The sequence below is a fragment of the Carassius carassius genome, chromosome 38 (genome assembly GCF_963082965.1).
Source record: "Carassius carassius chromosome 38, fCarCar2.1, whole genome shotgun sequence".
NCBI lineage: Eukaryota > Metazoa > Chordata > Actinopteri > Cypriniformes > Cyprinidae > Carassius > Carassius carassius.
Window position 1 is genome coordinate 24861533 of NC_081792.1, and position 22266 is coordinate 24883798.

Genomic DNA, 22266 nt, shown 5'->3' on the forward strand with positions numbered 1-22266 from the left:
GTTCCAAATGTCAGCAAAGCGTTGGAGAAGAGCACATGACTCTCTCTCAGCTCCCGTCGGATGAACGTATCATAGCTCCATTTGGAGTGCTCTGAAGAGGAACATCGTGTCCGTGATAACAGGCGACGAGAGATATGGGGGCTTTTCTCCCCAAGCAGATAAACGAGAGGATGAGAGACAATTTGCAGGGACTCTGAGCACTTCAAGTTCTGGCAGCAGAGGTGAGAGCTTTCAGCTCTGCCGCGCCACTCAAGCAAAGAGTGAGAAATCACAGCGCCGCATAAAAAGGTGTGATTCATTCGCTCATTACGTTGTCTGGAGGTTAAAGTGAAATCATTTTTTTCACAGAGGGATGAGCATGCACAAGTTGCAAAGATAAAATCACACTCAGTTTAATGCACAAAGTCTGACGTGGTGCCGTTATAAACTTCAGCCCATTTAATTCAGAAAGTGAAAAACCAAAACGACACCCATTTGAAACTAATAAATGAAACAACTTAATAAATGGTGTTTTTCACAGTGGTTCTTGTCCATGAAAAGGCCTGAGTGCCGTAAGGTATTCTGAGTGGTGTTAAAGGGATGGTTCACTTTCAAATTAAATTTTGGTATGTTTTAGCTTACCTCAAGGGCATCCAAGATGTAGGTGTCTTTGTTTACGCAGTAGTTTCCATTTTGATATTTTTAGGTCAAACCGTTCTTGTCTGTGACTCATACAATGGAGGTCTATGGTCACCACCTAAAAGAGCATTCACAAGGAAGTCCAAATGAAACAATTCCCCATCGTAAGTACACATTGATGGCCTAAGACACGAAACGAGTGGTTTGTGTAAGAAAACGAACAGTATTTATATTGTTTTTACCTGCGCAAGTTCTGGCTTAGTCTGCGCAAGCGCGGAAAGTGCCAGAAGTGATCTCTCGCGCGTGTAAGTCACTCATTGTTAACACTTACTGTCTATGGTTTACACAGAGATTTCGGAAGTGTAACCTTTCACTGTGAAGATTTAAGATCACTGTGTGTATTTATTTATTTATTCAGTTTCAGTGTTCATCTTTGGATGTTACTGTTGATCGTAAAAAGGTCGTCAAATGTAAAACTGTTTAGGTTACCTTTCTTATCTTGCACTCTTTCACTGTTAAAAACTGCAGCATCGTGTCATGTTAGCCGGTATGTTTGAACTGCAAAGCCCGCCTTCTTCGATTTGATTGGCTGAGACGGACCAGCCTAAAAACGTAACAACTTTTATTGGCAAAATATTTTATTAGTACCCAAATTAAATTATTTTCTTTGTGACCTCAACTACTTCATTATGACGCTTAAAAGAATTAACAACCAAAAAAAGTATTACATTTGTGAAGATCACTGTGGTGGTGTTGGCGCAGTGGATAAGACACATGCCTTTGGTGTGAGAGACCTGGGTTTGAATCCACTGTGAGACACCAATGTGTCCCTGAGCAAGAAACTTAACCCCTAGTTGCTCCAGAGGCGTGAGACCTCTGACATACATAGCAATTTTAAGTCGCTTTGGATAAAAGTGTCAGCTAAATGAATAAATGTAAAATGTAAACATATGTAGACGTACAGGAAATTGCAATGGAAGACGATTGGATGGGGAATTGTTTAATTTGGACTCCTCTGTGCATGCTCTTTTTGGTGGTGACCATAGACCTCCATTATATGAGGTTACAAGAACGGTTTGACCTAAAAATATAAAAATGGGAACTAGTGCGGAAACAAAGACACCTACATGGATGCCCTTGAGGTAAGCTAAAACATATCAAAATTTTATTTGAAAGTGAACTATCCCTTTAAGACTCCTATGATATTCTGGTCCCTATATAAGGCTTTCTGTGTAATTCTGTGCTCCAGCACTTAAACTTGAACAAACTCCCAGGTAAGACTTATGAAAAGACCTGCAGCACTGATGCTCCTAATTGCACAGGCCAGGTTCTCGCTCTATAGTTCCCTTCCAGGGAAAATGCTCCATAATCTGACACCCTGACCGGATAGCACTGTTTTATTATTCCAGGCCGATGGCAAGGTGACAAGCCTGGGGCGTGAGAGCACCTCTCCCATTTAGGTGTGTGTGTGTGTGCATGCGTGCGTGCGTGCGTGCGTGCGTGCGTGCATGCGTGTGTGTGTGTGTGTGTGTGTGTGTGTGTGTGTGTGTGTGTGTGTGTGTGATTAAGTGAGTATATGTCTTGCTTGTTGTACATGAGTCAGAACTTTCTATAAAAAATAATCACTAATATTTTAGTGATTGTGAGGCTGACTGCACAGCCAATCAGAGATTAATATCAGCATAAATATCAGTCAATCTGTGTTTGTACTATGTGGAACAGTTTAGCACAAGATCACACATTTATTAAACAGCTATCTTCAAAAAGCAATAATCACATGCATACTGCATGGTATACAGTGACTCATTACACATTTAATTCAGCAAGTGGTGTGTAGTTATCATATCAGAAATAAAAAGATTTACTTTATATTCCTTTACAATTATGTGTAAAACTGTGTTAACTTTTGGAAGATATTTACACTAGACTACCAGAAAATAAAATTAAATAAATAATTTAGAATACCAACATAAATTAAAATGAAAAGTACTATGATTTAAAAAAATAATAATAATAATAAAATGATAAAAATGTAAAAAGATATTAAAACAAAATAAAATAAAAACACTGTTAAAATTTTACATATAATAATATATTATATTTTTATATATTATTTAAAAAAAACTTTAAAGTGGAAAATCAAGCTAAGTGAATTGCATTTTGGGATTCAGTACCCTGGGCAGGGCGCTTGGTTATATATTTCAAATTTCTCTAAATATAATGTGATATCCTGTAATTAAATTAAAACTGTACAGTATATTGCAGAAATAGTAATTATATCATGTTGTATTTCAATAGTGACTGAATAAACAAATGTCTACTGCAGCAAATTTGGCATGAATTCAGTGAATTCAAAATCAACTCAAGCTCAAATGTTTTGCTGAAAATAGACGGCTGTCAATGAAAACAACAGACGTTGATAACAACCTCTTATTCATAACAACCTCCGCGCATCTGTTTCCTAATAAAGGCCAAACACATGACCCTACCTAAACTCATACAGGACTGAACCTGTAATCATTCCACTACAACACACACACACACACACACTTCATCAACAAACACCTGGACCCATCCACAGCTTAACTACCTCACCACCTCAACAGAAACCGTACCAGCTGTTCATTAGTACTCAACTAAATGGGATTAATTAGTGTGGGTTTTATTTTAATGTTCCTTGTTGCTCTCCAGGGGTTGGTAAAAGTCCAGATGTGTGCAAAAACATGCTTGTCTTTAGAGGAAGTCTGCTTTACCTGTTTTAAGCAAAGACGGGTTACCCCTGTTCACCACAGAGGTCAAAACAATAAACAGCTGTCATATCAATATAAAGGAAGCCTACATCAGCCATAATTTGCTATCAAAACATATAGTGTAAGTCTCCTAAGATGTTTCTTCACCAAAACAGCAATTATTGTCCAAATCTAGAACTTCATTTTAAAGAACCTCAGGGGTTTGTGATGTGAAACCTGAATCAGAGAAGGTGTTTGTATTTGACATTTATGCGTTTTGATATGAAGAGATAGAATATCTTGTTTGGTGTGAGGAGACCACAGCGCTGTAGCCAGGGACTTAAGAAACACGCTAATGCCTCCGGACCAAAAACAACTTCTCAAAACCTCTTCTTGGTTTATAAGACTTACAGTGATGCATGAAATTCAAATGTTTCTTCACATGTTTTATTGTGTTGAATGAAGCACAAGAATTGATTTGGCAGTGGTCATGAAAGACCTTTGTTTTATATTCCTAAAGTCTGGCGTGATACTGTGATGGGGTTTTAAGTAAGGCCAGCTGTAGTTTTGAGCTACAAATGCCAATGTGATACGTGAACATTACATTTACAGCTCATTGCTTACACTGATGGCCTGTCTGTGATTGGTTCAGAGCAAGGGGCCAAACTGATGCCATCACCACACCAATAAAATGGCACCTGTAACCATGTCTTGAACATACGACAGGAAATTTAAGGGGATAAAAAACTGAAAAAGAACATTAAAAGTACAAGAACAAAATATTGAATGTAAAGTATCAGTGTAATAAATTGCAAGCAATGGATCACGTGACTGGAACAGTCTACGTTCTCAATTATTTATTTATTTATTCAGTTTAAGTGTTCATCTTTGGATGTTACTGTTGATCGTAAAATGGTCGTCAAATGTTAAATTGTTTAGGTTACCTTTCTTATCTTGCACTCTTTCACTGTTAAAAACTGCAGCATCGTGTCATGTTAACCGGTATCTTTGAACTGCAAAGCCCGCCTTCTTCGATTTGATTGGCTGAGACGGACCAGCCTAAAAACGTAACAACTTTTATTGGCAAAATATTTTATTAGTACCCAAATTAAATTATTTTATTTGTGACCTCAACTACTTCATTATGACGCTTAAAAGAATTAACAACCAAAAAAAGTATTACATTTGTGAAACTGCATGACAATATGTTACAGAATTTGATTCACTACCTCTGTACTTTCTTTCTTATTTTACGGTATTTTCATATTTATTTCATATAAATTATAAATAAATATATACATTACATATAAATAGAAATCTATATTCAAATATTCAAATTAAAGCAAATATTGTTCAAATGCGCGCACACACACACACACACATGAAATAATTTAATTAAAAATAATAATAATGATAATTTTAAAGATACTGTAAAGATGCTACAAGGATCACAACAACGGTTAGCTGTCTGATATACATTTAGATAAATTAATAGTAATGTGTTAAACTTAATCAGATTCTTCAAAATGACTGACATGCCTTTAAAATAAATAAATGAATAAATTTATGCATTTAGTAGACGCTTTTATCCAAAGCGACTTACACCCTTCGGACAATGTTTTAAAACTGACACGCATCTGGTTTTAAACGAACTCGAACATAAATTCGTCTCTATGTTCTTCTGTTGCCACCACGAGGCCTTTTGACGCACTGCAGGAACCCATTGACGACCAGAAAATAAACTACTGTGAACAGTAATACATTTTTTTATGAGTAAATGTTATGGTCTGTTCTAGCCGATAATAAATAAATATGCATAACATTGATTCATTATTGTAATCTGTGTTTTCCTTGCAAAACGCTTTGCAGCTACACTAGCAGTCAAAAGTTTGGAAGCATTTGAGTTTTTTTCTTAGGATCTTAAAAAAAAATACGTTTGTGTATTAAATATAAAAAAATTAGATTTGTTGTAATATACATTATATGTTTGACAAGTATTGATTTTTATTCTTACTCAATTACCATAATTCCGTTTGTGTTATTTAAGTTTTAGTGACTTTACAATTGTAAAAATGTGAGGGAAAGTGAAGTGAATGTTTTGCATTACATTTTGTCTGTAAATAGAGTATATGCTGATTACACCAGTTTACAACTTCAGCCAAACAACTCTCTTTTGACTGTCAAATGCAATGGTTCAAAATGCACAGGCTGACAGTCACCCTATAAACAATTTATTGAGCAATCACAAAACAAAATAATGCAAGAGACACAAATAAAGTTTTACGTTTGCTTATTTACAAAGTCAGCAACAGATCCATTGATTTTTCATGTGTGGACAGTCAAATGAAGGAGAGAAGACACCATCCTGTATAGTGTTTACAGCTAGGGGGCACAGAGATGATCACATGAGAAAACAAGCTTTGGCCACAGACCTGCTGCACTTGGGTGAGCAGAACCAACAAAATACATCATGTCTGAATGAATTAAGACATGCACAGAGTAACAAATAGATATGAACGGTGAAAAGTGTGACATTCCATTCTTGTACTACAAGGCTGCAAGGCAGCAATGTCGAAACAATCACAAATTACTATATTATAACAAGGCCATAAATATGTCCTGTAAAAATTAAAAACACTAGGATTTTGGGCACCATTTTAGATTTTTTTTTATAGATTTAAAATTTTTATTTGAAAAGAGGGAGGAAAAAAAACTAGAGAAAACAAAAAAACTTATCCATTTATTAAAGCCCTTCATAAATGGGCTAAACAACATTCAAACTTCAGCAATTACGTACAATTTTATGTAAATCATAAATGTCCATTATAACTAAGCCCTGCCTATTTTGTTAAAGCCTAAAACACACACACACACACACACACATAAAAAAAAAGAACAAGCCAGTATTAGCACACATTCCAAATAGAAGCCATAAGAAAACAAAAACTAGAATTTTCCAAAACAAATTAAAAATAAATAATAATTATACAATTTATATAAATTGTTTGACTTAGTAGTTCATATCCATCAGAAATTCATTCTTAAAGTTCACTTCCTTCCTCGATAGTATTCAGTAGTATTTGGATGAACAATATTTTATGCTTATAACTAAATGCTAAACTGTCTGTAATCAATGCACCTATCAGGCCTTCTTCTCAGTACCTATCCTTTTCTAATAAACTTTAGATATTTACACAAATATACAGTCAAACTAAGCCTTTGTTCTCAGGATGAAGTTCTAGATTTTTAAGGATATACAGCATTATATGATATCGGAGTATCAACACAAATACGAATAAATCTTTAGACCTGCTTCATGAAACAAAATATGTTGGTTTGAAGCATTCAGACTTAAGATGTCTCTCATCATAGTACACAACTCTCTGAACGCTTACTGTAGCTCATGACACCGCTGAGGTGGATTAGAGCCACATGAAATAGTCTGAAAATCTCAAGTCTTCAAATAATGTGTTGGCGGAAAACTATAATTGATAGTCATTGAGTCAGTATTAATAAGTAAGAAATAACAGAAGATGAGTGCAATGTTGCTAAACTCATATTTAGAATACAGGAAGAAGAACTCTGCAGCATTTAGGGGCTTGATCAGAAAAAAGGACATCAAAAAAGCTAGCATTTGAGACACTACCAGAAACAGTTGAATTCAATTTTTGTTAATTCGCAAAAGGGTTTGGATAGTTTCACCCAGAAGCGAGACCCTCCGCTTCCAGAGTGTGAATCATGCTTCTAAATGAAATAAACATTAGTTTGGTATTTATTGACCAGTAATGGCTTTCAATGCACTGTAGCAATCAGGTGATTATGTAATGATTGTGGTGCTAATATATGCATAGCCAATGAATGAGCAATCAATACCAATACAAAAATCTGTGCTAATGTAATAATGGCACCTACAGTAAGTTTAGACTAGCTGTTTGTGCTTATATAACATAATAAATTCATTTTGGGTTTAAAATGTGAGTATCTGCTAAAGGCACTTAACCTAATGCACACTAATTAAAGTAAATGCCAAGATGTCCATCAGCTACACACAGTCCACGAGCATGTCCATAAGCTGTGGTCTTGAATATTTATCATAAGCCATGATGATGATCTGAAACATGGGAGACGCATTCTAAAATCATCTTGACTCATGAATATTAATCATGGGACTATCAGCTAGTATCAACATGTATCAACCTGCATGTCTAGTCTAGTCCAGCTACATGTCTAGTCATCCAGCTAGTCAACCGGCTACAATTCAACTCTGAAACCAAGCAAATATTAAATGTTACTATTTCACTAATAGATTAGGGGAATGGTTGCTCCATACATAGATGAGCGTACACTATCATTAAAAAGTTTGGGACAGTAAGATTTCTTGATGTTTTTGAAAGTCTCTCATGCTCACCACGGCAGTATTTACAGTATGTGACCAAAAATACAGTAAAAGTTATACTGTAAAAATATTACAATTTTAAACAACTTTTTTTTACTATTTGAATATATCTTAAAATGCTATTTATTCCTATGATGTTTTCAGCATCATTACTCCAGTCTTCAGCATCACATGACGCTTCAGAAACCGTTATAATATACTGATTTGCTAGATAAAAACATTTCTTCTAAATGTGATGCATTCTTTGATGGACAGAAAGTTCAACAGCATTTACGTGAAACAGAATTATTTTGTAACTTTCTAAAACTTTTATACTTTTGACAATGTGAATGCATCCTTGTTGAACAGAATCATTAATTAAAAAAAGAAACCTTACAGACTCCAACTTTTGAAAAATAGTGTACATTTATAATGTACTGAAGCCTTAAATACACAATACTAGCAACTCAAAAGTTAAAACTACTCTTTATGGTAAAATGCGTTCCTACAATTAATGATACAAGATAATAACAAAAATCAGACCAAAAGAAAAACCCCAAACAATAACACAATCTTATTTCACAGGATAAAGAGACTAACCCCGAAACTGATTCAAAGCATATCCCTTGATTTGATTCGAGTATGATTTGAGTGGAGTCTGAGGCCCACTTGTGAAGATGCTTTACTGACAGTCAGTGTGTAATAAGGAATGAACGAGACAGAGACTGAACAGAGAGGGATTGTGTCACTGGTCACAGGAAGGACCGGCCGGTCGGTCGGACGGACAGAAGAGCGCTGGGCTGAGCTGGGAGCTGGAACGAGGGCAGGACTGGACTCACAGCTAGGACGGAGGGTCTGTTCTCAACTTCTCCGAGACTTTGAATGCTGGATCAACCACTGCAATGTGATATCTGCAATGAGGAATGAACAATTATGTCTTTTTAATGTCTCTTGATTCACGTCAAAACTTCTCCCAAACTAAAGTATTCATATGTTGATTTCCAGCAGATTGTAAAGACTGACTCTGTGGCGCTTTCAAAACATTTCAACAATTCAAAAAAAAGTACCAAATGGGCAAAACAATTATTACAACATAGCAGATGTCACACACTGCAGCTTTAAAATACAAAGGTGATTCATGAGTCCTTTGATTCAGTATTAGCAGCTGAAGTAAATATACCTTATCTCCAGCAGGCCTTAGTTTTGCAGTTCTGAACACACATACAGTTCTCGGAGTCTTACTCGTACTTATTTCAAAAGATCTGAGCATCTACTTTAAGTTTTTACAAATTAATCTAAAACACAATAATAATAAAAACAAATCAATAATACCATATGCTTGTGACACTCGATACCATAAAACTAGATTTCAACATTTTCTGAAAATGTGAGTAGTGTTATTCTGTATTATTACTGGTCAGGTCACCTGTCAATCAAACTAACTTGAACAAATGAAGGGTCACCTGACCAAACATCACAGTTTAACAATTGGATGTGTACAAAATACAGTAACTTTCACCTATATTGTCTTTCTCTTTGCATGAAATGGAGTAGCAGCAGATCTCTCTGTCTTGAATGGCAGACAGGTTCCTGCGGAAATAGGAAACAAAAATGTTAAAAATCATTTGCCATTTTTTGAGTAGCCTCACAAGAATTCTGTCTAAAGATCTGGCTGTGCTCACTGACTGTGGAAAACTCACAAAAAAAAAATACAAACGGAAGACACAAGAGGACAGAACTGCCACAGAGTATTTTACAGTTGAAAAAGAGGAGGGCAATGCTATGTGATTAATGTCTGCAATTTCATCACAATCAAAATCATCTAGAGATGATCATATGCCCTCATATGACGGCAATATTATTTCTGTATGAAGCAGGAAACACTTAAATAAATCTCTCACTCAAATGGCCCCAAACCTGCTAATCAAACAATCACTTAAGAAGAAAGATCAAGTAATGCAAAAAAAATTTAAAATCTTACATCTTTTCGATTAGTTGTTTCTCATCTAGTGCGCTGGGGAGATCTCTTTTGTTGCCAAGGACAAGTACCTGTGGAGGATAAAGTAAAGATAAATCAATGAAAAATGCACATTTAAGTTTAAACTGCACATTCAACATTGGCACTTTGGCTTCCAGTGCTTAAAGATTTATGCTACTGGCTGCTGGTTTTACATCAGATCGTGCTACAAATGTCTTTTTAAATTGCTCGCTTTAGTAAATAGTGGGCGGCACTGTCAAAAGAGCTCCATGAGTGATCGGTTTCCTCTTTGCTGAAGATACGACCTATAATGTGCCCTGTGAGGACATCTCGGATCATAGAAGCTGATGGTAGAGCTGCTTAGTCATGCTCCTTAAATAAGACACAGCAGCTGGGGAAAGATCCAGAAAGGTGTGGTGCGATGGCTAGGCTTGATTTTCTGTTTTAGTAAATTCAGCAGTAACAAAACAGCACAAAGTATTAATAAGAGAGACAGTCCTCCATTAACAGCACAAGGGGGAAATCAGCTGCAATAATAAAACAACTCTTCTTACAGGAATGCCCTGCAGCTGTGGTTTGTCTAACAAGTTGTGTAGCTCGTTTCTTGAGGCCTCGACCTTTTCACAATCTGCAGCATCAACCATATACCTGAAAACACCAACAGAGACCTTAATGCAGTCTTTTTTAATGTAAACACTGAAACTTCATGTTAGGAATAATATACAGTCAGCCAGACGTTAATAGCAAAATAAACACTGATAGGGTGGTCAATGTATATTAACTTATTGTAAATCTGCAATCAGTTATCTTTTTCTATAGGCTGACTAGCCAACAATATTTAGCTACAAAACAATATGTCTAATTTTAAGTTCTCTCTTTAATCTAGCTCCTAGATGTACTTTGATGGTCATTATGCAAACATATCTAACCGCTCAATGCCACTGTCCAATAAGAATCAAGTATCACAGAGGGCAGTGAAAAAAAAAACATTTTAAATGTCTCTGATGGGTCAAAAAGCAGATTATTCTCACACTATGGCATTGACGCCCCGGCAGTATCTCTCCCACATGCTCCTGAACCGCGGCTGTCCCCCTATGTCCCAAATCTATGGGAAAACAGCACATATATGCTACAGGGTTGGACAAGGAACTGGTGATGTAACATAAGTACTTGTGATGCGTATAATGTGCATTAAATCTGGATCCAAGAAAAGCCTCCTTAAGAACAATCGGGGTAGATAAGACTTACTTTTATTGTTACGTTGCCTTTTGTGACTTTCCTCATGTTGAAGCCGACTGTAGGGATCATGTCTTCATTGAACTGACCAGACTAGTGGCAAAGAAACACACAGATCATTTCAATAACATAGATGAAACAAACCTGCGGGTGAAGAGTTGCATACGTTTACAAAATGACAATCTAATAGTCTGATGTCTCACAAAATAACAGCACACAAGAGGAAGTCAGCGCTAAAATGCAGCTTATGAGCCTAAACATCTTGCACAAGCAAGTCATGGGGAGTTTTAGTAATAATGACGGGAACTGTTGTAAAACAAGCCAGAAAGAATTTAGTGAATTGTGCAAAAGATTCCAATTGTGTGGATTTCATATCTAAGAAATTGATCATGTTTAGGTGAAAAGGGAAAAACAAGAGCTTCCCATAAAAGTATGTTCATATTTAAGCCAATTCATTGAACGAGTTGCTCTCGGTTGCAAAACCCTCATATTGAGGATAGAAATCCAAAAGAGCTTAGCTAAATTCGTGGTCATATTACAAAACACCTAAGAGCTGCAACTATGTAACTATATGTTGATCTCCATTTGAAGCTTCAAATCAAGATTTCTTCAGCACTTCTTGCAGTACTTTTCCATTTCTTGTGGTTTATGGTTTACAAGTAAATCATACAAGTAAATCATCATAAAACGCATAAATTAGATGTGCAAAATGCAAGGTTTGTATTTATAATACAAGTTAAAAATACTGAGTGAATGACGCTTAAATGATTCACTGAAACTAGAATAACACCTGTGTGATGATGAAACTGGAAGAGATGTTTCTCTTTTCCCCTTTGAATTCAATTTCAAAACATCAAGTACAAGCTGCGTTTGTAAAGTCATTGTGCTGCATTGCAGAAACATCTATGAGAAGCAAAAGGGCAACTCTCATGATTCGAGACCCCCATTGGGACAGTCACTTGCACTTGGGCACTTTGCCTAATATCAGATTCAGGCAGCTGTACTCGGAGACCTTTTGAAATATGGGTCACACCGAGGTTTATTTTCAGGGTTATCTATGGATTCCACAAATCTTACAACTGATTAACTTCAGACGCTAAACACGGAGGCAAACCCACAATGAACCAGCACTGACATGTCAAAAATACTTCAAGGAGATTGAAAAAAATAAAGATACATCCATAAAGGGAAGGTTTTTTCAGATCACATAATAATCTATGAGGGAAATCAAAAACCACATCTGGCACTGAACATAAACCTAGAAGGAAAGGATATCCATAATACCAAATTACCATGTTTTAAACAATACTGTAATAATAATATACAATTTATAGATTCTAATATAAAAATAATATAGGCTTCATAAGTATTATTACATAAGATTTAAGAGCTAAAACACACAAGTGGCATCTCATCCACCCTAAAAGTCATCAGTGTCCACAAACCTGGAGAAACTAGCGATTGATCACACCCATATTAATAAGAGTACATTGCTCACAAGAACAGGTTTTAAAGCATCTGTTCTCCGCCCCTAGCAGACAATGACATGACATCAAAAAAAAAATGTTTTCAAAATGCGAGGAATGAAAGCAGACTTACAGCAATCACGTTGACAAAAGTGGTTTTTCCGGAGTACTGCAGTCCCACCAGCGTCAGCTCCATCTCTTCCTTCCAGAAGAGCGCCCTGAACCAGTCCAGGAGCCGGTGAATGAGGGCCAACATCTCGGCGCTGCGCTGTTGGCTGAGCTCTGATCGTCCGGATGAGACGGTGGTAGATTCCGCTCCCGCTGGAGGAATCAGTCCAAGAGAAAGAGGAAGCAAACTGAGGTCAGGTGACAACAAATGACGCACAATAAACGCGCCGCGCCGAAAATCACCCAAGTATAGGCCCTGTCCCAAATGGCACACTCCGGACTTGTGGACTTCCTCAGAGTCCACACTTCGGTGACGTCATGTAGTGCAGACCTATAGGGCCCTTAGCGCGAGTCTGCGAGGGTGCATTGAGAGGTATTTTGGGACAGACTCGATCGTCACGCCGGAAACAGGAAGAAGGTCTGGTTGACTTATCCCTCTCCATACGGAGCTGAATAAACTTAAAGGTCATCTCATCAGTCCCTTTATTAGAAAAATATCACAAATATCATTAAACAAATTACAGTCTTTAGCATAGAGAACAGGATTAATTTTAATTTCCCAAATAATATGTCCATGTGAAATACACAGCCTGCTTTTACAGTTCTATAATTGTAAATGCCACCTGGGCATTAGAATAGATGTCATGGTTATTTAAATGATAAATACATTTGTACATAATAATACATAATGTTACATTTTAACACAAAATTAAAATGAGTTTAAGAAAAATGTATAGGTTTCAATATTCATACTACGTTTATATGACTCATAAAGCCATGACATTCGGTTCTATTTATGTAACGAATCATAATGCGATCGTATTATTTAACGCGCTATTATTATGTTTGAGATATCAACTGGTCGATAATGTTTGTATAACTGTAAGTAACAACTGGTAAAATGTACGCCTATGTCATAAAAAACATTGATACTTTTACACTTAAATATTCTCTTCTCAGCCATGTTTACAGTCCGTGAGCGAAATATCCTCCCATCTGTTGTCTGATTGGTCTTTCGCAAGGATTCCTGGGTAGTTGAAGTGCGTGGAGCCTGCTTCTATGCGGGCTTCGCGGAAGACCGCTTCAAGGGTACAAAGGGGGCGCTGCTGAGCACACTTCGGAGCGTTAAAATGCTGAATGGGACGGCCTACGGACTCGTAGACTCGGCGAGCACGCGCATTTCAAATCCACGAGACCGAGAGTCCACATGAAGTGCGCGATTTGGGACAGGGCCATAGAGGTGCGTTCCATTCGACAGGGTCCCTACGCAGTGTTCACTGCTCCCTACTCCCTGAGCACGGTATATCAGTTGAAGTGGACTTCACTGACAATAACCTCTCATTTGGAACGCCCTGCAAACGTCATCAAAGAAAGTCAACGATGGGGTCGCGCAGATTATGATATAACATAAATATATATGACTACATTCATATTTTAATTTTTATTTAGAATCACATTTAAAATATGTACACTATACAATAAAAAAGAAAAAAACACTGAGTACTATATAATGAAAAACGTATGTTTATTATACACTTTAATTGACTATTGCTGCTATTACTTGACTATTAACAGAATTGAAGCCCTGCTGTAACTGTCATGCAAATATGAAAATAAACTTTTATTTGGTTAACTGTGTATATATGTGTTTTTAATAAATGGTCATATAATTGCATAGCGGTCTTGTGCGCCTTCTTCACAGCCTCATCTGCTTCTAGTCATCTGCTAACATGTTCGCTCCCTTCGGATTGGAATCTCACTTAAAATGGCGGAATACCCTGTGAAGTCCACTTCGCAGTACACCTACGGTCGAATGGAACGCACCGTGGGTCTCTGCAGGAAAAGTAATGGGAGTTACCAGATCCGGGTGTTTTTACACCATGATACCTGATCGGTTGACGTTATAGTGACGTTTGGTTTAGGGGTGGGGTTGGGTAAGGGGGATCATTTTGATTGCATGATTTAGAAACACCCAGCAGTTTGAAAACACCCATACGGTGATAAACGCCCACAATCACCGAGCGGATATCGTCCAGAATAAAAGTCCCCCAGCAGTCTTTTTAAATAATTAATTTATTTTTTAAATACATAACATATAACATTCACAACTTTAACAAGACGTTCAAAAAGATAACACAATTAAAGGAATGGGTTTACATTATATATAAAAATAAATAAATAAAAGTAACTTCAACTCTTAATAAAATTGTATCTCTACATTTATTGTTAGCAATACATTGGAGAGACTCAATCAGACCAAATCAGCCTTAAAGACTAATTAGAATTAATTCCGTCCGCCAGCACTCACCGCTGTGCAACAAGTAACGTTTAGTAAATAATACATACTCGGAAAACATCGCATTGCATTGTTTGCTTCAAAATAACAAGGGAACTTTGTATTACTTTTCTTACATAGCAGGAAAAGAAAGTCCTAATGTATATATTAATAATAAGTGATAAAATAACTAAGGCTAGCTTTTATTTTATCAAACAAGCAAACAAATAAATAGATGCATTTATTGAATAAATAAATTGATAGTGTATATTCATATTTTGATTAAATAGTTTCTATGCTATATATACTAACTATGAATTTTTATAAACAAATAATACATAATTTAATACAAAAGTAGTAAGTGGTATATCGATATATACGAGTTGGAAAAAAAATGCTCGACTACGCACCTATAGAGACATGCAAAGGACCTCTATAGGTAAAGACCACACTGTAAATAAATACAGTAAACAAGAAAGAAAGAAAGAAAGAAAGAAAGGTAAATACACAAAGCGTCTTTTGGAAAAAGAAAACATTTTGGTCTTAATTGGGTTGAACATACAGTCAGTCTATGGGTTGAACACTAGATGTAAAGTTCGTCGCAGTTCATCCAGTTGCCACACAATGGCGCTAAAAGCTTTAGGACCTCGTACTTGTCTTTTTTTGCAAATCTGTTTCCTACTACAATCACAATAACTTCGACTGTATTTTTTTCCATTAAATTTGTTTTTTGTTCGTCTTTAGAAACGAATTTAATGTTAGCTTTTTTCCACAGCTAATAGCAATGTTGCCACTTTATTTCACTTATTTGTTTGTTTGTGTATTTGTTTACTTATAGATTGCATTTTGGTAAGAGCTCTACACCAGTTAAAGCCTATTTAAAGCTTACCTTATTACCCTTCTTTGGTAAAGTACATAGTTAATAGCTAATTAATAGTTCATTTTACAACCAAATAGACTAATAAGAATATATATTTTTTTTATATTAACTACTTATATTTATATTAATGATTTACAGACAACATATAATACTGCTATTGTCTCATAGTCATTAATTTGTGCGTCCTGACTGCGCTGGATGTGTGGCATGTGGCTGCCCATGCTTTGTGCAGTGAGCGCGCAGCGCAGCCCGCCGTGTGGCTCTACATGTGAACGGCTGGTCAGGCGCGGTCACGCGCTTCCCAGCGGGGCGGAGGAGTGAGACTGCACTGGATCGAGCACACAGCCAGACACGCGGGGAGTCTTAACCTAATTCAACAGCTAACGAGAATGAGAAAAGGACGTGATTCATCTAAGAAATGTAACTCGATCGCAGAGACTGTAATAATAATCGGTTATGTTTTCGTTGCTTATTTTGTTGGGTTATAAAGGCTTTTTTTTAAGTGCACCACAAAATCTGATCGAAAATGCATGGACTTTAGTTAGGAGGTGTGAGTCTGGGATATCTGTAACCTGACTCTTATCATATTGTGTGTCTAAACTAAAGGATTTGCATAGACAATAAGAAAATGTAAGGGTTGTGTAAGTAAGTGTTAGCTACATAAGGACGAACTGTGATGGGGAAAAACAGCGAGGTTGTTTATTTAGCTAAACATGTTCAAGCTCTCAAACAGACTCGGACAGGCATGATTTCCACAGGAAAAAAAGGTTTATTAATACTTTTTCTTTAATATATGTCAACAATACTTTAGACAAAATATATACATCAAGCAACCTTCTCTTAGGTCCCAAAATAAAAAGTAAGTACCTCTTCCTATACAAAACTATTATATTTTCTTCAACATTACATTCACTTTCTTTTGCTTCTAGAATCCGCCATCGTGTTTACTGCTTTAAACAGGTAAAGGCAACAGGATGAACTAAGATCTGTCATAATTTGACAGAACACAGAATGAGCACAGAACATGATGCAGATTGAGTCTTGGTCCGAAGCTATGTACACATTCTCATGGCATACAGCGCTCGGCTGTCTAAAACTCGTGAACTTAAGTGTGGGTCACGTATCAAAAATACAGATGTACAAGTAGTATAAACAAAATAATTATACAACACAGTTACCTCACAACAACTTCACCTACGTGCATGAATTGATGAGAAACTCAAAAGCTACAGCGGAGTCGTGATTACATGACTCCCGTATTTACACGAGCGTCACGTCTCAGGAGACAAAGGTCAGCACGAGATGACGAACGTGCAAAAGACAAAGCAAAAGCAAAGACCTTTATTTGGTGTCACTCTAGTCTAAAAGGACGGTTCTTATCGGTTAAAGCAGTCACAGAAGCAGAAGAGAGTGGAGCTTCCTGATCAAGCATCCACGCACAGAGAAATGTCCAAAAAAGCAGCATCTACAGGGGTGGGATTATTACAAAAATGACTTTTTCATTTACATTCAACAAATGAAAAGGTGCTTGTGCAAAGGGCAAAGTCCTTATCGTTGGGGGACCGTCTGCACGTCACATTCTGGTTTATTGTTTTGTATTGTTTACGACTTAACATTCGGCATAAGTGCAGAGAGCAGCCTTTCGCCCACCCCAGGTCCCTTCTCTGGAAGGACAGAGCTCACTGTCCTCATTTTGACCTTCTTCACAGTGTCTCACAGTGCTTTGCACGGGGCCTCCTTTACCCGTCTGCGTCCATGCGGACCGTTCCATCTCTAGGTGTGTGTCTGCTGGTTGTGGAGGGAGTTGATAAGAGCGTGTGTGTGTATGTTTGTCTCTACGGTTTAAGGGAGGCTGTCGTACATCTGAAAGGAATCAGAACAGGTGTTTGCCGTACTTGAGGGCACTTCTTTGAACTTTGCCTTCGTGCCCTCTTCAACCGAACCCTCTTCGGGAGCTTATGCAGCAGGGGAGTCCACTCTCTAGACCCAGACATTCAGAGAGCAGGCTATTGGCGGACCCCAGAGGGAGTCCTCAGTCTTTAGTTTCCAGGTTTAATGGTGGAACTTGTTTCAGGGCCTGCAGGAGTGCAGGTGAGTCCATGGAGTTCGGAGTGGTGATGGGGGAGCCCACTCTTGAGGACATGACCATGGACGATGGGAGTTTCTCAGGGGACATACCCACTGGGGATCCGCCGAGGCCTGGGTACAATATGGGCATGTTTCCTGGGTACCAGCACTTCTCCAGCATGGGCAAGTATGCGGCGGTTGCTCCAGGCGGAAGGAGGTAGAAGGGCATGCAAAGGGGCTGATGTGGAGAAAAGCTCATGTAGGGGCTGTGGCCACCCACTACATCGTGCCCCGTCAGGGATTCGTCTTCTGAAGAGTCGGACCTCTGCCGCTTGGCCTGTGGCTCATCCAGCTCTTCTTTAATGCTGCTGCTGTACTTGAGATCTCCAGCATCTTTGCCGTAGTAGATTGGCCGCTGGGCTTTCAGTTCCCGCTTCTCGAGCTCGCCCCCATAGCCGCTGTCAGTATCCGTATCGCTCCCACTTTGCTCACTGCTATGTGGATAAGTCCTTTGTATAACGGGAACACAGTTTTTAGCGTGGCCCTCTGCTGCTTTCGGTTGTGGGCTTGCCGGTTTCTCCCTGCTTTCTTGAGCTTTGGGAGTGGGCTCATCCAGACGAGGGCTTGGTGGGCTTTGATTGAACTCAGACGCCACTTTTTGAAGGTGGTTGATTATGTAAGCAGGCGTCAGGTCATGCACGGTCTCCTGGTTGGCCAGGAACTGTAGAACCTCCTTGGCACACAAGTGAAACCCAGAACGGAATATCTCCTCGCTGTTTTCTGAGTGTCCACTGCCCTGTTCACCTGCAATAAAACAATAAGGGTAAGAAACCATGACAAATTTCCTTCACAACAGTACTGAAAGCCAGATAATTTGCTGTGCTGCATAAGTGTGTCTCGGTTTCTTTATTTTGTAATGCAGTCAAAAATAAACGAATGGGGAGGGGAGGTGAAAAGTTCAACAGGGCCGCTTCCTATGAAACAGTAACACTTTTAGTGTGCTGCCCTTTTTGCATGGCCGAAAACTCACCGATTTGCATTCCATTCTGCAAGGAAATGATCTTCTGCTGCTGCTGCTCCAGGAGGTTGTTAAGAGCTTTCACATGCTTGAGCGTGAGCTCCAACACAACAGCCTTCTCCAAGTGTCCCAGAGTCTAAAACAGGAAGAATCCAGATAAGCATGTTGATCTTTCTTATGTAACACTCTCTGCAGCGGTTTACATAGGACAAGCCTGCGCTGAGCAGGAACAAAGACACTCCTCTCCGCTCACCAGTGCATGCATGTGCATGAAAGTAATTTACAAACACTCCAAATGAAAATCTAACATGCCTCGTTGACATGTGAATAACTTACTAAAGCCAGATTCACAACACGGAGTTCCAAAAATGTAATTATGGTGTTTACAGGCTGTATATATTAAAAATGTCTGTCTATCATGCCCATTACAGGAGGGTGGCTGATCCAAAAGCAGGACAAACATGATTTATTTATGATCAACAAGCAGGTGGCGCTTTATACTAAAAAATAGTGAGGTGAGCACATCCACTCCCATATTACTTACAGTGAGTTTAAGGTGTTCGGGCAGCAAATCCTTCAACTGCGCGATGCACTCGTTTATTCTGTCTCTCCGTTTTTTCTCGATCAACCGATGAGGCAATTTGTACGTATCCTGGAAGTTAATTATAAAAAAAAATGTATGTTAATTCCAATGCGAAAAAAACATAAATAACAAACCAAAACTATCTAAATAATAATAATAAAAAAATTAAACCAGGTTTATAACAGTAAAATAGATTTATATTAAACAAAAGTGTCAAGTAAAATTGTGCGCAATCATATTTGTGCGTAATTGCGCATTTCGTACCTTACTGTCCTCACTGCGCTTCATTCCCCGCCGGGGTTTATACACGTACATGGGAAAGTCCATTCTATAGAATGAAATAAAATACAGGCAATAAGAGATCTGGCTCTCTGGAAAGCTTTCAGAGACATAAACGCGCAGCTTTTGGAGTCTGACTTACCCTTGCATGTCCGAGATATCCAGCGAGGCGTGTTTGGCCATACATGGAGGAGGCTGAGCACTGGTAATCCTTTCCATTTTGCCCTATTAATATGTCTTACTGATGTAAGAATACGGTAGATTTAAATGTATATATATGTTTAATATAAAAATAAAAAGCAGATCCGTTATTCTCTCATAAAAGTCCACATGTATTTCCTTCGAATGAAGTAGTTTTGGTTCCAGATATGGTGTCTCAAAACTAGGACGCAGGACTGATGTTGTTAGGTGGAGGTGCAGGAGGAGTTTGTCTGCTCCGGCGCTGGTTAAATGAGTGTATGTGGGTGGATTTGAAGTAGGCTACGTGTTAAATAAACCCTGTGACTGCAGACACGTCTCGATCTCCAGTCACATGAGCCTCACGTGTGTGACGGCGCTTTCAGAGCTCAACCCATTTACAGCAGACCGCCCGCCTTCCCGAGTCCCGTGTCCCACCATGCTGCTGCTGCTCTCTCTCTCTCTAAGCTTACAATAACAGCTCGTCTCAGGGACGTGCTAGTCTACGGTGTTATAAGGGCCTTATATAGGCTATATTATATATGTCTTAGACTTACACACACACACACACATATATACATATATATATATATATATATATACATATATATATACATATATATATATATATATATATATATATATATACGAATATATAACAGTAAACTTATTACTTGCACTACTGTCTGTTCATCCAGAATACTGAGTAATCCATTTGCACACTGAAATATTTTCTATGCATTTTACTGTCCATTGCACTATAGTGTAAATGATGTTCATATGTTCATAGTTTCTGGCTATAGTGTAGATACACTTTAACAATCCATCTGTATAGTATGTTCATAATATACCTATCTGTATATCATGCTGATAGTATTTAAAATCTGTAAATTATGTCCATAATACTGCCTTTTCTGTATATTTAATGTACATTTGTAACATATTGTAGACCTTGTATATTCTGTACTTACTGCTTGTACCTTACATGTGCAATGACAATAAAGCTGAATCTAATCTATACATATTATATATAGGTAAAAATTGATAGCCTGAATTCACTGTAAGTCGCTTTGGATAAAAGCGTCTGCTAAATGTATAAATTTTAATTTAATTTTAAATGTAATTTAATGTAATTTAATTTAATATATAGCCTATATATATATATGTGTGTGTGTGTGTGTGTGTGTGTGTGTGTGCGCGCGCGAGCGCAGTTATATTTACTGTATTATTTTTACATGCTCTAAATAAAAAAAAATTTGATCTCTTGAATTCAGCAAATATTTCCTCTCCAGTGCGAGCTGTGTTTGCATAAAGGCTTATATTTCTTTACAAACAAGCACTTATTCTGTTTCACACACACACACGGGGACTGAATGCGTGCGTGCAGTAGAAGCTTCTAGAATGAAACGGACGGCAAATGAATAATGTCCAGAGCACCTGTTGCTCCATCAATATAATGCAAGTATTCATTGACGAAATTCCCCTGACATGATGCTGGCACATGACCTAGCGCGGCACCGTCGTCATGGTTACACAATAGTAACAGATGCGCGCGGGAACCATCGCGCCGTTATTTCACACCGGGACCATTTGGCGCTCCACGTGCAGCCGCTCATGGCTCTCTCGTGCTGCGCCTCGGTTTGTTGTGGCCGGTTGTACTCCTCGGCGGTCACGTTGAACTCCTCATGGCAGCGCAGGGAAAGGGCGGAGGCGGAGGACCGACTGAATCCCCGAGACTGACGTCACCCGTTTATTTTAGTACCGAGCAGCTCGAGCTCAATTCAGCCAGGCGCGTGAGCTCTGAAGAGAAAGATGGCAGAGGTGGTGCTCTCACGCGCTGTTTAACTGTAAACAACGCGCATACAAAAATATAGCATTTAATTCTCTCTCTCTCAAAAGTCTTTGAAATGCTGCTGCTTGTTGAAGTCCGCGTGCAAATAATTAGGTAGAATTTATTTAGCTAGATCCATATTACTACATGCTGCTAAAATGATTTATCAAAAATAAAAACAATGTGACACTGCACACGATGCAAAAGAAGTAAATACTCAATTCTGGTTCATGTTGTTTTCTCCCACTAAAATAAACTTTTAATAATAAATAAAATAATTATTTTATTCATTTGAATGTATGATTTATGAGTCATTCATTCAATTAAATAAAACATGCAAGGAGAATGTGACCCTCTTCGTTCTGTAATAGCATGAATAACTGTTACTGTAGCTGTCGCATTGAGGTTTTGAGGTAATACATTTAATAATTCAAAGCCCAATAGAATTGGTGGAAAGTAGTGGGAGTTTGGTGATTTTGTTTTATCTCTCGAAGTGCAGTAACAGGGTGACACATCATCCTTCAGCACACGCGGAGGACAGCCAATGCACGAGACACTGACATGCGTTACCTATTTTGGTTGCAGA

The 22266-nt window shown here is 38.0% G+C and overlaps 2 protein-coding genes across 2 annotated transcripts; both read right to left on the bottom strand.

The window, feature by feature from the left end:
- Positions 1-8196: 8196 nt before the first annotated feature.
- LOC132119619 (ADP-ribosylation factor-like protein 8B) lies at positions 8197-12792 on the bottom strand. The gene is made up of 7 exons (XM_059529741.1): positions 12536-12792; positions 10949-11029; positions 10732-10805; positions 10255-10348; positions 9704-9771; positions 9242-9312; positions 8197-8633 (listed from the first exon to the last, which is right to left on the bottom strand). Exons 1-7 carry the CDS (start codon positions 12656-12658, stop codon positions 8584-8586), a joined length of 561 nt encoding a protein of 186 aa, XP_059385724.1. The 5' UTR covers positions 12659-12792; the 3' UTR covers positions 8197-8583.
- A 4880-nt stretch (positions 12793-17672) lies between these two features.
- On the bottom strand, positions 17673-20152 carry LOC132119618 (class E basic helix-loop-helix protein 40-like). The gene is made up of 5 exons (XM_059529740.1): positions 19815-20152; positions 19658-19721; positions 19355-19462; positions 18823-18946; positions 17673-18596 (listed from the first exon to the last, which is right to left on the bottom strand). Exons 1-5 carry the CDS (start codon positions 19889-19891, stop codon positions 17758-17760), a joined length of 1212 nt encoding a protein of 403 aa, XP_059385723.1. The 5' UTR covers positions 19892-20152; the 3' UTR covers positions 17673-17757.
- Between the last annotated feature and the right edge of the window lie 2114 nt (positions 20153-22266).

Bases quoted from the DNA above. Each gene is read 5' to 3' on its own strand.
- LOC132119619 (XM_059529741.1), bottom strand. From the start codon at position 12,658: ATGTTGGCCCTCATTCACCGGCTCCTGGACTGGTTCAGGGCGCTCTTC. The intron at 11,030-12,535 runs GTAAGTCTGCTT...CTTTGCCACTAG, and splicing joins CTTTTGTCAACGTGATTGCT to TCTGGTCAGTTCAATGAAGA. The intron at 9,772-10,254 runs GTAAGAAGAGTT...TATCCTCCACAG, and splicing joins CACAGCTGCAGGGCATTCCT to GTACTTGTCCTTGGCAACAA.
- LOC132119618 (XM_059529740.1), bottom strand. From the start codon at position 19,891: ATGGAAAGGATTACCAGTGCTCAGCCTCCTCCATGTATGGCCAAACAC. The intron at 19,722-19,814 runs GTAAGTCAGACT...TTCATTCTATAG, and splicing joins GATATCTCGGACATGCAAGG to AATGGACTTTCCCATGTACG. The intron at 19,463-19,657 runs GTACGAAATGCG...ATTAACTTCCAG, and splicing joins AGCGCAGTGAGGACAGTAAG to GATACGTACAAATTGCCTCA.